At 33.0% G+C, this 15769-nt stretch overlaps 2 protein-coding genes across 2 annotated transcripts; both read right to left on the minus strand.

Moving 5' to 3' along the window:
• Window positions 1-10462: 10462 nt before the first annotated feature.
• On the minus strand, window positions 10463-13398 carry Bma-rnp-1 (RNA-binding protein lark, putative; the record flags this gene model as incomplete). Its single annotated transcript, XM_043082193.1, has 6 exons — window positions 10463-10616; window positions 11678-11875; window positions 12189-12323; window positions 12525-12698; window positions 13008-13093; window positions 13279-13398. 6 exons carry the CDS (start codon window positions 13396-13398, stop codon window positions 10463-10465), a joined length of 867 nt encoding a protein of 288 aa, XP_042938127.1.
• Window positions 13399-14101: 703 nt separating this feature from the next.
• On the minus strand, window positions 14102-15293 carry Bma-dpy-30 (Hypothetical UPF0054 protein TTE0972, putative; the record flags this gene model as incomplete). Its single annotated transcript, XM_043082194.1, has 3 exons — window positions 14102-14335; window positions 14695-14814; window positions 15192-15293. 3 exons carry the CDS (start codon window positions 15291-15293, stop codon window positions 14102-14104), a joined length of 456 nt encoding a protein of 151 aa, XP_042938128.1.
• Between the last annotated feature and the right edge of the window lie 476 nt (window positions 15294-15769).

Here is a 15769-nt window from a genome sequence, read left to right on the forward strand (position 1 = left end):
TTGCACTAATAAATTTTTATCTCGACAAATTATTAACTTAATATTAGTGTACTAAAAGTTATAAATGCAATAAAAGTTAACAAAACGATCAGAAATAATTAGCTATTCTATCATTTTGGTGCACTAATTCTGCAGTGAAACTGAATTCAGTTTAGAAAGATCAAAGCTGGCAGATTGGAAATTTTGAGGATCTTTAGATTTCTTTTGTGGATGCACGCAAAAATTGTCCCTTAAAATTGTAGGATATGTGAGTTATTCGATTTCTTTTAGAAAGTACAGTATGCTGAGTCCTTTAATCATCCGATGAAGGTCAATCAAAATGCTCACATGTCTAACAAATAAAAAATAAATTCGGATCAGAAACAATTACAGACTTTCTTCCGGAAAAGAAAATAATATTCTTAATAATTAGGAGGGATTTCAACTTTAATCTGCAATTCATTATCATTATCAATAAGTAAGTGGATGAATAATAGAAGTTTCTCACGTAACACACGGGGGTCAAGACTGTCTAACGTATTCCTAATCGCAGAAAAGTAGGAGGAAAAGGAAGACCGAACTAGCGCAAATATGTCAGGGATGGATGTGGCTGCTCATTGTGCATCTTCCGCCGGCAAATCTATCTTCTCTCCCGAGCTTAGTTGCGTCCATCCCCCATTTTACGAAACAACTGTAGCTCGGATGATCATCAGGGTAGAGGAGGATGGTTGAAGAGAATTAACCAAGAGGAGACGAATTTTGACGGGGTCCGCTCTTTGAGGTGCAACACCAATGACAACCACCCACAACCTTCTCCCATCTTGAAAATTCCAACAATTATCAGCGAAAACGATCTGAAAACCATCTGTGAACCGCTTTCATTTGTTTCACTCTAATTTATCCGGCTATTTCAAGTCATGAGCTTTGCAAGAAGAGAGAAATTTGCTCACTGCATCACATCCTTTGACCTTTTCAGAAAGTTACAGTGGTCAGCCAATGACCAAACACCGTAGGGATTTCGCAGCATTACTCATTTTCGTCTTTCATGATTTTTAATGACATTTCTTCTTTAATTTATTAAAATTCTATCTCTATCTTTTTCTAAATTTTAACTCAATCGTTGGAAACTGAAATAGCCAATGATTCTCAGAGGACAAAATAATTACAAAAAGTTTCGGACTTAATATAACATCGCCGTTGCATAGTATTTTAATTTATATTTCTCTCAAAACTTCTCTCTTTGTATTTCAATTTCATTAAAATCCCTGTCTATTCGATTACAATATAATCGCTTCAAAACAGCTGATCAGATGATTATGATTTGAAATGAGAAGAAAAATGAGATGCTGCATATAAATTATCCAAACGATAAACAGAATGTCATCATGTTGAATGGATTGAAAAGGAATGATGGCTTGTCATCGAATCCTCAAATGATGTCTCAGAAGAGAGAGAGAGAGGTAGATAGACAGAGCCAGAGACAGACAAAGAGGAATTAGTTACTGTTTGAACTCGATTTAATTTTATTACAAAAAAGGATAGAGACAAAAATAGTCTTTACTTTGATGCTTCAGATGACTATATCTTCTTTATCAAATTCTTGAATAAGACTGCTTAGAAAAAAAAAAATCTTTTTTAAGTGTCAACTTTATTTTTCAATAGCATATATATTTCACAATACTAGAAAATTCGTTTATTAAGAAATAAAAGCATTAATAATGGTTGATAGCGATTGCTAATTCACTTTATCAAAAGAAAACTTTCGCATAATTATAAGTTCCACTACAAAAGTTTCTGAAAAAAAAAAAAAAACTGAAATTAGCGAATAACGATAAATAGCGCTGATAAGGATGACATGAAAAACAAGAAACGATTAATGTCTCCGTGTGACAATTTTCTTTTGTCACTGTCTGCTGGACAGATCGTTACCAAACTACTAAACAGACAATGCTTCAATAAATTATGCGCATTTCATGAGGCGACAATGAACAAAATACTTTTTTTTTTCCTTTTCTACCTCAAGCTATACTTTTCCTCTCTTCTGGATTACATTGTTCCGGATGCAATTATTCAGGAAAAAGTGCATTGGATTACATTGTTCCGGATGAAACTATTCAGGAATAAGTGCATATTTTGTATAATGTTTGATTATTTGATCGATCAAAAAAGATCAAAGAATTACACATATTGTTTGCATTGTTGAATAAAAAGTTTAAATCGGATTTATTTCCTAATGACAAATCTTTCCTCAGATCATCTCAACAAACGTTCCATCGTGTCGCAAGAGAAAGGATTAAAATGCAATGAATAAAAATGCTGCTTTTGTCTGCTCCTCTCTCTTCCTGTTATTCTTTTCTCACTCTGTTTTCCTTTAATCGGCAAAACAAAGATTTTAGGAGAGGAATTGGTTGATGGATAGATGGATTGGCCATCACAACACAACAACGAATATTCTCTTTCAATTACAATATTAATCTTTGACATCCTTGCACTCTCTCTCTCCCTCTCCCTCTCTCCCTATGGGAATTATTTGTCCCAGCCATCATTTCATTTGTAAAATGTCCACCTATAATTATTTTTTTTCTTCCTGATAAAGTCAATACATGTGCACTATTATCAGTAACTTTTTTAGCCTTATCAACAAGCAAAGTATTAAGATGGCCCTTTTCGAATGTAATATGAATTGCAATAATTGAATAACGATTTGAACCGCAAAATTATATTAATAATTATGCAAATAATACAGCTGAAATTAGATTAGATGACTAAGTGCAAGAGTGATAAGACTGTTAAAGTAATAAGATAAACATATATATATATAGCAAATTGTTGTCCTTAGGAAAGCTATAATTTATTGAATAATCCTTTGTATTTAGTTTATCATATTAGTTAATAATACGATATTATTAACCATAATTAATCTAGGTTTATATATTGTAGTTGATTTTGTCAAATAATAAGTGATAATTTACCTTGCACACTTTTTTCAAGCTAAGAAACAATTTGCTAGAAATTTACAATTAGGTAATTGTTTTAATGACCCACCAGCGAGTTCAATGCCAACAAAACTAAGTTAACTTCCTGACAAATAATACATTCTTTTATTATTATAAGAGCAAAAGATGTGTTTTATAAGAAATTGTTAACTGGAAAATTTGTCAGTCGAGAAATTAGGCGCCTGGGAATTGTAAGTGAGAATTCAAGCGAAGTCTTAAAAAGATATGGTGAAGGAACTCATCAAAAAATAAGAAGAAAAGAATATATACATATATATTTGCAACCGATTCACATGTTAGACAAACTAATTCTTGGCCTAAGGCTAAATAGACAAAAATTCCAATTTTATCCAACGAATTAGTCATAAGAGGGCAATGGGGTAATACATGAAAAAAAAAAAATTGTTATCCGAAAGAGACAAATAGCAAAATGTAACGTTTGAAAACTCTAATCAGTCAGTCTCGAGAAAGTGGTTGAAACGACTTGGGATAGTGAGAAAAGGCCTAAAGCGAGACTATTAGTTAAATGTGGCATCATTTGAATCATTTCAATTCAAATGCATCCAAAGGAAGGAACTTTGTTAAGCAGAAGCTAAGCTTAATTTTCTGGGCTTAAACATGAAATAGAATTAAATAATGACAAAATACATGGCTGCAGCCTCATTTAAGTTATTCTCACTCTTAAATAAATGTATACATATTGTATATATTATATTAAATATATCATATTATATATTCCCATTACATGCCCTTCATTTTAGGCTCAATTTGGCTAATATAATTGTACAGTTAATCAGGGAGAGGGGAAGAGGGACAATTAGTAGTAAGTGAGAAGCAATGATTTTTATACCAAGCCATATGGTCATTGAGGGTTATAATTGAGGTGATCGCTTCCTCCCCAATTTAATGGAAGTTACAATCAAATTCACTTTGCCACCATCGGCGGAAAAATTCATTAATTTGAATGATGCACTTATTTGATCTTAGAGGTACTTTACAATTCTTGTAATCTTTTAGACTAACGGAATCGAAACTTCTGACTGAAATCAGATCTGAAATCGTCTTTCAATTGCTAGAAACAATTTAGATGATATTAGTTGATAATTAAGAGTAATGATAATTCATTTGTATCTTTAATCTTATATAATTTTCTCGAAAATTTCGAAATGAACAATTTTACAATCAGTGGAGGAAACAGTAAGACAATTTCGTTCAGTGATAGCATTGATAAAGTTAATTACAATAAGTTAACAAGTTAAATCATTTAAAATAAATAAAGCAAACAAGTTGAAAAAAGCAAAGAATGATGAGAATGAATAAAAAAAGAAATTTGATCCGAAGTGGGAAGATGAAAAAGCCTTGAAACGTTTTTTGTGACATCAAATACCGCTTGTGATAAGTTCCGATACTTAGCATCGTTTTATCCTTTCTCAGCGATACCAAAACAAGAAGAAGCAGTGGTTAAGAAAAGTGATACCGCTGCAAGTAATTCGAAATTTACCTAATTGCCAGATGGCTTGCATCCGGTTACATGGACCTTTTTTTTTATCCATTTCATTAAGCTTGAAACGGAAAGGGCGGGAAGAGGAAAAAGGATGAAGGAAAAGGAAAATGAGAGGAAGGAGAAATTGCTAAGTAGGATCGTCCCTTACAGAAATAAAATCGGTAATTTCGATTCAGACAAAGAAAAACGATGGGAAATTATAAAAATGGGACGAAATTGGATCGATCACAAATGAAATCTAAAAATTAGTTCACTTTCTCAACTTTCCCTCTTACTTCTTCTATTCAGGGAAACTTTATCTTTTAATTTGGGTATTTGGTATTGGAATGAAATATTCGTATCATTAGTTGGTTTTTTTTTTTTTTTTTTCTTTACGAAAAGATCAACTTTCCGTATGGATTTAAAATGATAGATTGCATTAGATTGAATTAACAGTGTATGGTAAAGCTATTCCGGGTTTTTTTGCGATCCTGAAGTTAAACATCATTGAAGCTTTGTAGTGAACATATGAGATTTCTATTGATAAGAAACTTTTGTTATGATAATTCGACATTGTGTGAATTCCATATTCGTTTTTTCTGTTTTTTTTTTTTTTTTTTGTTACAATTTTTTTCCTTTTTTGTTAAGATTTTATAATATTCTAGAAGAATGACCATTATAATGATGGAAATTATATGATAATGACTTGGTATAAGTGATATGATCGATTGCTTCTCAATCAGTCATTCATTTGTATCAGTGAAATCATTTGAGCGCAGATTAGTTTTTGAAATGTGGAAAGAATGCATGTGAAACATTATGAGAATCCTTTTCTCTCTTGATCATTTCAGATTTCATTAGTGAATTGATTTTATCCCACTTTTCTATCATTTTTAAAAAGTCAAAATTCATTTTCATTTCATCTCACAGTAAACATTATGAGTAATCGAATTTTAAACATAAAATATATTGCAAAATGTTTGCCTTAAAAGTTGTACTATAATTCAATTTACTAATGGCAGATGGAATTCCATTGGAAATTAGCATAATGATGAAAATATGAGTCAGTGAGTGAAGCAATCTAAGGAAATTGAGTAGGATAGCAAATAGATTGGTAGATGATAAAAGAGTTCTTCTGTCATCCTTCCGCTCTTCCTAACTTATTCACATTCTAATGATCATTCTTTTGAATGGTTGAGGCATGCATCATCCTCTTGTTATAAGATTAGCTCGGACAAATGAGCCAAAATCAGGCATTCCACTCTCCCTCCAATGAAAGGCTTCTATTACTACTACCTTAAGCACTTACATTATACATTATTTGCCCTACAATGGCTAAATATATTGGATCAGTTATTTCATCCTTTAAATTTAACTTATTAACTACCACTAGTGGCATTATTATTATTAAAAAAAAAAAAAATAAAGGAGAAAGGAAGCATATAGCTTGATGATATGCATCCGGGAACTTTCATTCTTAATTGATGGATGCGACAATTGCACCGTTTAAAATTGGTCATTACCAACTGGAAGAGTCTCAATTGAAGTTTCTGAGTTTTTTGCTTAACAATTCCAAGATTACTTTCAGGATATCTTCATACTTCACATTATAAACAGTTTCAGTTCCAACAGTTTCAGGAAAAAAAAAAAACGAAACGCTGCAAATCTTTGAAGAACGATAACAAATAATATCTAATTGCTTTGTTAGAAATTTATTTTTATATATCAATCCTATCCATGTAATGATTCCCAAGAGAGAGGGTAAACGACCTGAAGAGGGGTTGTGAAGGTCACAGAATACTAAATTACCTTGAAGAGCTTTGAAAATGGCTCCTACAGAAGCCATTACTTAACGGAACAAAAAAATGAAGTTAAATGAAGCTGAAGAGATAAGATAGATTAGATGATAATAATTGTCTCTAGTTTGATAATAAAAGTGGCAGCAGCAGCAGCAGCAGCAGTAATAGTAGTAGTAGTAGCAGTTAATAGATTCATTAAGCAGTTCAAACAAAGTTAAAATAAAAAAGAATACAACAACATTTTGAGCTCTAAAACATAAAGGAAACACTTTTTTTGTCATAAATAGCAATTGTAATATTTATAATTCCAATTGTTACAACTGCTATAATATGTCCTTGTACGGAATTGTTTCCGGATGAAAAAAAAAGAAAAAAAAAAAACTAAATTCAACAAAGCTATCTTATTATTGCTAGAACTTTTAAAAATTAATTTCGTCTGTTGCAGCAAATAATTGAACTAATGAATTATTGTTAAGATAAAAAGATCAGTCTTTTAATTTTTTTTTTTAAAATTCATAAAATAAGATTCTCAATCACTTAATAAATTACTCAATTCAATTGTGTTGATTTTTTTTTCCCCCCCCCCCAAAAAAAAAAAAAAAAAAAAAAAAAAAAGATATATCGAAATCAAAACTTATCAGAAAGATTTTCAGATTTCTAAAATCATTGAAAGAATTTCTCATTTAATGATTCATTTGCGCTTGCAAAGTTATACCGTTATACCAATTTTACTTCATTTCATTATTATTTTTTAACTCCCTTATGAATAGAAATGATAGAAACATACGAAGAAAATAAATAAACGAAATAAACGCATTACTGATTTAATGATGATAGAAAGAAAAAGTGAAAAAAGATGTAAGCCACCAAATAAGACAAATAAGAGCAGCCAATCATTTCTACCCTTTAAATCATTCTTTTCTCTTCTCATTCCCTCATGCATACCATTCTAAAAAGTCTTGTTTAAATTTATGACCCGTTATGTTGATAACATAACAACGAGGACGACGGGTATGGATGAGTGAGTACAAGCAAGAGATTGCGATCATTTCGGATTGCTTTATTATCACTTCTCCTTGTGATACCATTAGTACAGAATGCATTCCAACCATAAACAATGATGACCGATCACTGATTAATATGTTACTAACTTTAGCTATCAAAACTTGGAAGAGTAAAAAACTGGAATTGAGAGAGGGAGAAAGAGTGAGATGTATGTAGATGTGGACCTAAACATTCCTTTACAATAAATCTAAAAGCATTCCTCCTAAGCAGCATTTGATGAATTTGTACATTTTTTAAAAAGAACTTTTATAATATTATCTCATTATTAGTGTAAATAATACAGAATAAAGTCCCGAAAGATCTTCACTAATCTAACAGAAGTATGCACTTTAAGTTTGGCATTCTGAGAAATGTGTAAAAAATATAGAGAAGGTCAGGGTTCAACGTAATAAGACAAGCTAGGAGGAGACTTATGATGAGCACTTGTCTTTTCTGTTGGCTACTGCAAATAGATAAAAAATAAGCGGCGTTGAATGGTCAAAATAATTGTTGGGATGGCTTAATCGCTAATAATGAGGGTCAGGTCATTCGCTGAAAAGAGGTCGAGCGATTGGTCGGTCTATCTTAGATAAGATAATAATTTGATGAGAATGGTTAGTTACCCAACTCTCTACCCATTGAAGTGTAAATATTGCATTGTATAATGTGCGGGAGAAGAAGTTATCTTTTCTTTTATTCGGCCGCTTTTCCAAATCTTTTTATTTCTTTGTCAATTGTTTGGCCAAACATTTTGTCGGAAAGTAAATTATCTACCATTTTGCATATTGCTTACTCTTTCACAATTTTCTCTTTTACTAACTATTGATAATGATACATTCAAATCTGAGGCAACCATAAACTGAAGGAAACTTTTTGCAATTGCTGATAAGTGAACTTGAGATATTGTTGATAAGTGATACAATGCGTTTAAATATTTGCAATGCCTGCATTTTACATTATACACAAAGACAAAAGTTTTTATTATATGCATTTTTAAGTGATGGTTGCTAACTGATACCTTCAGATGGTTGACACCTGATGATTTATCAGGAAAGTGAAAATCTCCCAAGATTGCAGGACCTATTGAAATATGAATAAGACATTGATAGGAACAAATAGTAAATAGTTTAGCAAGTACCAGATTATTTTCTTTCAGTTTGGCTATTTTAGTCTCTACTTATATTTTGATTTTGATCTTTCTACTAGCTTTTCGAAATAACCTCTCTCCCCTGCATCTTCAAATTAAAATCTGAAGATTTTGTCTATTTGCTTGTTAGAAACTATTGGTTTCTCTCTTATACAGTATCCACATTTGGATTGATTTTAATGGCATAAGCCAAGCTGCTCTGCACCTGCCTACATTTTTTAGTGGCCATGTGGTTGATTCTCAGCCTTACAGATCTTGCAAAATTATAACCCAACCCAAGGATATTAGCAAGAGGCAAGTCATCATCTGGAATCATTTTACAAGCAAGCACTTTATCTTTTTTTTGCCTTCCTCTCTCTCCCTGTCTTTCTCTTCTCCTCCCTCTCAAAAGATTTCTTCTATTTTAATTCCTGCTTTCCGAAATGTTGATCCAAAATATTCACAAATACCCTCCTTAACAACCCTTAGTATCCTTTGTATGAAGAACCCACAAATCACTATTTATGATTCTCATTTCGCATAATCATCAGCGCATATTTAATTTCCACTTTTATGATCTAGAAAGCAATCAGTAACCCATAGTTGTGTGATCTGTGCAGTCCATAAGTGCTGACATCTGTTACTTTTCCTCATCTGATGAGAAATTTAAATTAGACAAAAGGCATGCTAAAGCTATTTTAACAATATTCGGGTCCTAACATTTAGTAACGATAATTCCTAGTATCCCATCGAATTACACTTTTCGTTCTTTTCTTTGCCACTGGCATAGATACACATGTCAGAAGCACATGAACTCGGTGACCCTGGCAATCTTACAAACTTCAAATGCCAAAAGGAAGATTCTTTGTTCCTCACTTTTACCCATAATACTAACAAAACCCAGTTAAAAGCTCAAAAACAAAACCACTGTACCCAATCATTCATACATCCAAATTGTTATAATTGTTTCACCATAATTTTTTCCTCGTCACATGAAAATTGTTTTCGAATAGTTGAATCAGTCTGCTTAAACCTGTTAGAGCAAATTTACTCTCATCAACATACAAAAATACAGAAGCATAGCAGGCCAATATATTAAAGAATTTTCAAAAATCAACATAGATGAAATGAAATTTGCAATATGACTGGGGAAAACGGCACAAAATCTGTAAATAACATTCAAATTCATCTATAAGAAGTACATCTCGAAAAATCAAGTAGCATTACACCACTTTCTCATTAATATTACTTCTCCGCTATCATAAAAATAGTAGAAAAACGCTATGGATCGGGACGATTATGGTAGAAATCTTAATTTCAGAATCTTAATCGTTTTTTCTTTTGGGGAAGAATAAATCTCGATATGCAATTCATCAGTTATTTCCTTTCTACTTTATTTTGAAAGGTATTTCAAAATCTTACCAGCAAAGTCAAAACAAAGATTACTCAATGAAGAAAATAGAGACAGTTGAGACATAAACAAATGAAAGCTAAACAAGATCTGACAATTTCAAGAAAAAAGTGGGCTATATGACAAGCACAAGCTCATATAAATTCAAAATTACCACCTGAAGTGACTTCCAAATATTTCGGGATATAAACTTTTCACATAAAAAATGATAAACAATCACTTTTCTATCCGCTAAATAAGATTTTTTTAAAAGAATTGGGAAATCTTTCGGTAACAAATTTAGTTAGTGACTAAGATACCTGCAAAATTGTCTTTGTTCACGATAAAGCCTTTGCTAAAACGCACTTGTTGGAACTAAGACAGCAAAATAGAAAAGAAAAATGGACGGAACAAAAAAAATCTATCTATATAATCCAAAACAAAGGTTATGAATCAATAAACAAAGCAAAAAACATACTTTCACAATGCAACAACATAATGATGTTTCCTGCCTAACCTACTTAATCATAATGATAAGTAGAAAAATTACATAAAACTTCATGGTTTTTAAAAACTGACAACATAAAAAATTAAAAAGAAAAATATATCCGCAACTCCAACTTAACCATTTCAATTTGATGGTGATTAGTATAAACGAGTTGGCTGAGAAAGAGGTTGTACAATAGGATAAGCTGCTCCTGCAGTACTTGTATTTACTGCATTTGCATAAAAATGTGATGCTCCCGTTGTCGAAGGATAAGTCACTGTCGCCGCTGAAGTTGATCCCAGAGATGAATTCCTGAAATTTTGAAAAAGAAATGAGACTTGTCATGAATCAGTATGAAAATTTTATGGCGCCGATACAACTGCGAAAAATCGTCTGCAAACGTTTAAGCGCAACGCCAAATAATATTCTGGGATAAAAGCCTGTGTCACAGACTAGGACCATGTCGAATATGTCAATTTGTATGAATTCGAAGGTATAGGTAGATAACTTTGAATTCATGACAAAGTTCTCATGTTAATTATGAAATTCCGTAAAATAGTAATCAAAAAATTCATCATAGATATCCTTACAGAAAACCACCATCGACATTCTCAGTCTTTACGCATAAATCTAATGTTTTCACGCGCTTATTCAAACCAATTTAACAGAAGTGATAAATCTTTGATTTATTCCCTAAAATTTCACTTTCACCAACATTTTATAAAATAAAAGCACCTTCGTGAATACTTCTTTAAAAGACCTTGTTGAGTGTTTGTGAAACATGAACAGGAGATTAATGAGACTATCAAACACTATATTATACAACCTAGTTAATGAACTGAAGAAATTTCGAGGCGATGATAATAAAAACCACCTGATATGACGGAAATAAACATGAAATTAGCAAAAACGATGCAAGCTAAGTCTCGATATGCTTAGCAAGTTAATGGAACTTGATGTTCAACTTACTTACAGACAAATACACGAAACCTCCGAAAATTTCTAAGCTTATATTAAATATTTCACTTACATTTATTATCCATTATTCAACTAACTAAAAAATAACAATAAGGAATAACTGTTCCAAAACCTAACTTCTCAGGCATAAAAAAACGTCCAATTCACTCATAATCGGATAACCGAACTTTGTCAGGAATAACAATCAAAGTTGTTATATAGCTAATTTCCTATCTTTTTTTGCATAAGCAGTTATGTTCAGTCATTTGCGTAAAATTTGTTTATCCAGAATTTGGCTGTACTTTGCGAAATACTGCTATTGTACTTAAATGATTGTACAACGCTACTTAACTCCCACTTTTTGTTTCGAAGTAACTACGAAATTTTATGGAAAATGTGAAAAATTTGGACAGAACTGTTGCACGGTATACTGTAGAGCCGTTGGCGGGGGAGTGCTGTAAACATTGTTGTTGGCATATGGAGCCTGGAGCGGTGCAACTGATATTGACGGTAATGCATGGGCTCGAGCTTTCACTTCCTTCGTTAGCCGATCTCGAAAATAAAAATATTTCGTTCGTGATTCCATATACTGCTCGTATAATGGAAATAAATCACTGAAAAATATTACCTCTAAATGAATAAAGGACAAAATCAAAGAAAAAAAGAAAAAAAAAGGACAAAAACTTCAACCTTAAAATAAATAGTGATTAAAAAGCACACGAGAGATCATGAAGATATACAACAACCCAAGAAATATAGGTTGCAGCATCGAATGTGCGACATAATTGTTCGGTTAAAGAATAAGGCTAATGTCAGGCAGCCCAGAACATCGGGAAAATAAACAAGAAATGTGATCATTTTTAAACTCAGCCCAAAGAAAAAATATTGCTTCAAGAATATTTCCAGAGCAAGATAAAAGAATTTTACCTATCTAAGGGGCGCGGTAATTCAGGGTCTGGATCAATCCGTGCTGCAGGAGTACCCGAACCTGCAGCATACGCAAATGCACTAGGTGCACCAGCATCATGTCCTGGTGCGTAAGACGGAGACTCTCCAGCTACGCTGCAAAAAAGTCGAAAACTGTTAACAGTATCAAGAAATAATTTCTTCCTAACTCATTTTCTACATTTCTCAATTTCAACAACTTCGGCTAAAAGTATTTAGAATGACCATTACAAAGAACTTAGAACCATAAGTAAATCATAAAATATCTTGGAAATACGAAATAGTTTTTATACGTTAAAGATATCCAAGAAAACATACACTCCATCTCCAACAAAACGTTTCTGCTCTGGACCACCTATGCTTGCATTAGCTACACGTTTCAAATTAATATTTGCAGGATCACTTGGGCACTGTGGTGTTTTGTGATCAACTGCTCCACATCGATAGCAACGTTTATCCATACCCGGTTCCTTCCGTAACTTCGACGTCGACCTATAAAAACTCCCGTGAACAACTCATTTCCCTTTTCACTGCGAAACATAAGAGGTCACTTTAACAAACCAATACTTTTAGCAGTTTACACACTCCCCTTGCATTTCGCGTATGTTGGTCAAAGATTAGCTGACCCAAATTAACAAAACATAGGAATTTACTTAATTTTCGAAATGTTTTACAGTTCGAGAATAAATCGTCCTCCCAAAAACCTATACAGAATTGAATCTGTTTTATAATTGAATCGCCAAAACAGAACACTTTATAATGCATAGTCCTATGGACCTTGAGAAAAAACTGTACAACAACCTTCGTATATTAATCGCTTTTCCTTCCAAGATATAACCGTCCAATTTTTCAATAGCTGTTCGTGCATCGGATTCCTCCGGCACATGCTAAAAAAGCATAAAAATCGAAAATACGTTTACATAAACCATTTTAAAACAAGCACATTCTTATACTCTTAATGTACTGCTTACAGCTCCAATGTCCAAACAGTTCCACTTACGATATACCACTTTTTTGTATCAATTTTTTCTGATTAAACCATCTTCTGTAATTGAATTTTCTAATAACGAACAACAAAAGCGTAATCCTTGATCACATCACATTCGTTAACTACAACGAATTGAGAAAAAAGTTGCCGAAGTCGCATTGAGTCAACGCCATCTGGCAAACCACCCACAAACAACTTCACCATAATTCAATCCTGAAACTGCATGTACATGTGAATCTGTGCTATTAAAATTCTATCTCCGCGTATCACCTTCCGATGACAACATTAGTGCCAGATGTTTTGGGAAAATTGGTTACATAACCGAAGCATACTCCCTTACTTTTACCCTACAACATTAATTTACCATAAACATTGTACACTCACTTATAAGATTTTTGAAAAGTTGTTCGCTCTCAGTCAAAGGTTTGAACCGATTAAGCTGCAACATTTTCAGAAAGTTACTTTTTAACTTTTGGTCTGGAATTGTAAATCAAATTCATGGAAATACTTTCCAATGATGGAAACATGCATGAAAAAAGCATAAGAAATTAGTAATAAACCAGTTTAACAAAAATTCTGATTTTCTGCAAGCATATGGAAGAAATGACACCAAAAATTACAGTAATATATTGTATAATAAAAACTGGGATATAAAAATAAAAATCATTGTGCCACTCACAAAAAATTTGGAATCATAATCACACATAACAAATTTATATAAGAACAAAGACAACTACAGAGGGCTTTTCATATTCGTTAATTTTCTCTGTCATAAAATCATGGTACATGGGTGGTTCACTAGAAAAGAGACTGAGAGAAATAAAACATCGACAGAAATGGAAAACGAAGCAATTTCTTTTCAGTAAAGCAGCGCTTAATAGAAAAATTTCGAAATATTTTCTTGGACTTAATGGCTGGATTCATTTTGCTGTTGTTGCTGATTGAATGATGTCGAAAAACGATCCTTCTCCTTAAGTAAATAATTCGCCAAGTATTCAATCGGATTCGGTGGACGTTCTTTAGCCAATGCACCCAGGGCTTGCAACAAAATTGGAACAACGGTCTGATCCAGATATTGGCGCGTCGGGATGGTGGTGCTTGCCGCTGCGGCAGTATCACCACTTCCACTCTCTCCACCAGTCTAAAAACCACAAAGGAATTAGAAACACATAAACAAGATTTGTTCTGCACGTCCGCCAAAGTAATAATAGTTCAGCAGTTCAGATTTCGCGTCATGTAGTTTTTAAAAGCTTCAATTACAATAACATAATAATGGTATCAACAGAGATGAGTAACTGTTACGTCATAAGATTCTTTCGAAACTGACAGCCTACATTCCAAAAAGCTTATTTATGCATTTTTTTTATCCCTACCATGAATCAAACTACCATGAATCCCCATTTGCTATAATTTTCAACGAGTGAAGAAAGGTAACGGGGAATGATGACATAGACTGCATGTGCCAAAAACAGAAATGAAAAACAAGCCAAATCCATATACTTGAGATGCATCCTTCTTTTCTGATTCTGCACCTGATTCAATGTTTTCGGAAGTAGCTGATGGATGCGAGAGTGTACTATCAACTGCTTTTGTTGCTTCATCCTGAACTGGTATTTCCTCCTGCACCGAAAAACTCAAATTCTGCATGATTTAAAGTATAGTGATAACCAACTATTATTCTTTCCACTAACAGATGTAGGTTATACAAATGTCGTTTAATTACCACTCACCAAGCGAAATACTGCTAAAATGACCCACCTATGAGGGATAATGCTGAATGGTTTGCGAAGATTTCATATTTGACAGGGATAAATTTATTTGATGCAGATGTCTCACTGTTAAAAGCGCTCAATGTGACACAACTGCCTTGTACATTGTGCATTTCTTTCGGTCAAGAAGTTACCCCAACATCAACACCGTGAGCGTATGATACTTGCTTCCCGAAGTGATTCATGAAAATCTATTGAAATCTAGTTTTCTGGATTTAAAGTCACAACCTTTCTAGCTTCCTCAACTTTTTGTTGATGCATTTCCTCGACCTGTTCTTTCATCTGCTCTGATTCAGCAGCAGGTATTTCTGTTACTTCCATAGCAGACATTTTGAGGCGTCGAAGTGCTGAAATTATATAAAATGATCATAAAGTATAACTCTGAAACAAAAAATGAGAATATTTACTCATACCCGAATACTTGATCTTCTAGATATGTATAGACATGCAAAAAGTAGAGACAACTCCAAACATCCCGAGAAAAAAAAACCTCACCGCAAACACCGACTGAGAACCTATTACAATCTTGACCTGTACTATTGGCCGTCGCTAAAAATAACAGCACGCGTTATGAAACAACGCCGTCTCTCAACAAAGGTTATTTCATTGCTAATCATATGTGTGCATGCGAGTTTTTGTTATTTTACGACATTGTATTATTAAAGCATTCCCGTATGTTCGGATGCGCAAGGATATACAGGCGGAAGAATTCGTCCGGGTTATCCTCTTTTTGTAAAGTTTGCTTTTTATATCTGTAACATTCACCGATTCTCCCTTCATCCCACTGCCTGTTTTTTGCTCTCTGT

The sequence above is a fragment of the Brugia malayi genome, assembly GCF_000002995.4.
Source record: "Brugia malayi strain FR3 genome assembly, contig: Bm_v4_Chr4_scaffold_001, whole genome shotgun sequence".
In the NCBI taxonomy this organism is placed as follows: Eukaryota; Metazoa; Nematoda; class Chromadorea; order Rhabditida; family Onchocercidae; genus Brugia; species Brugia malayi.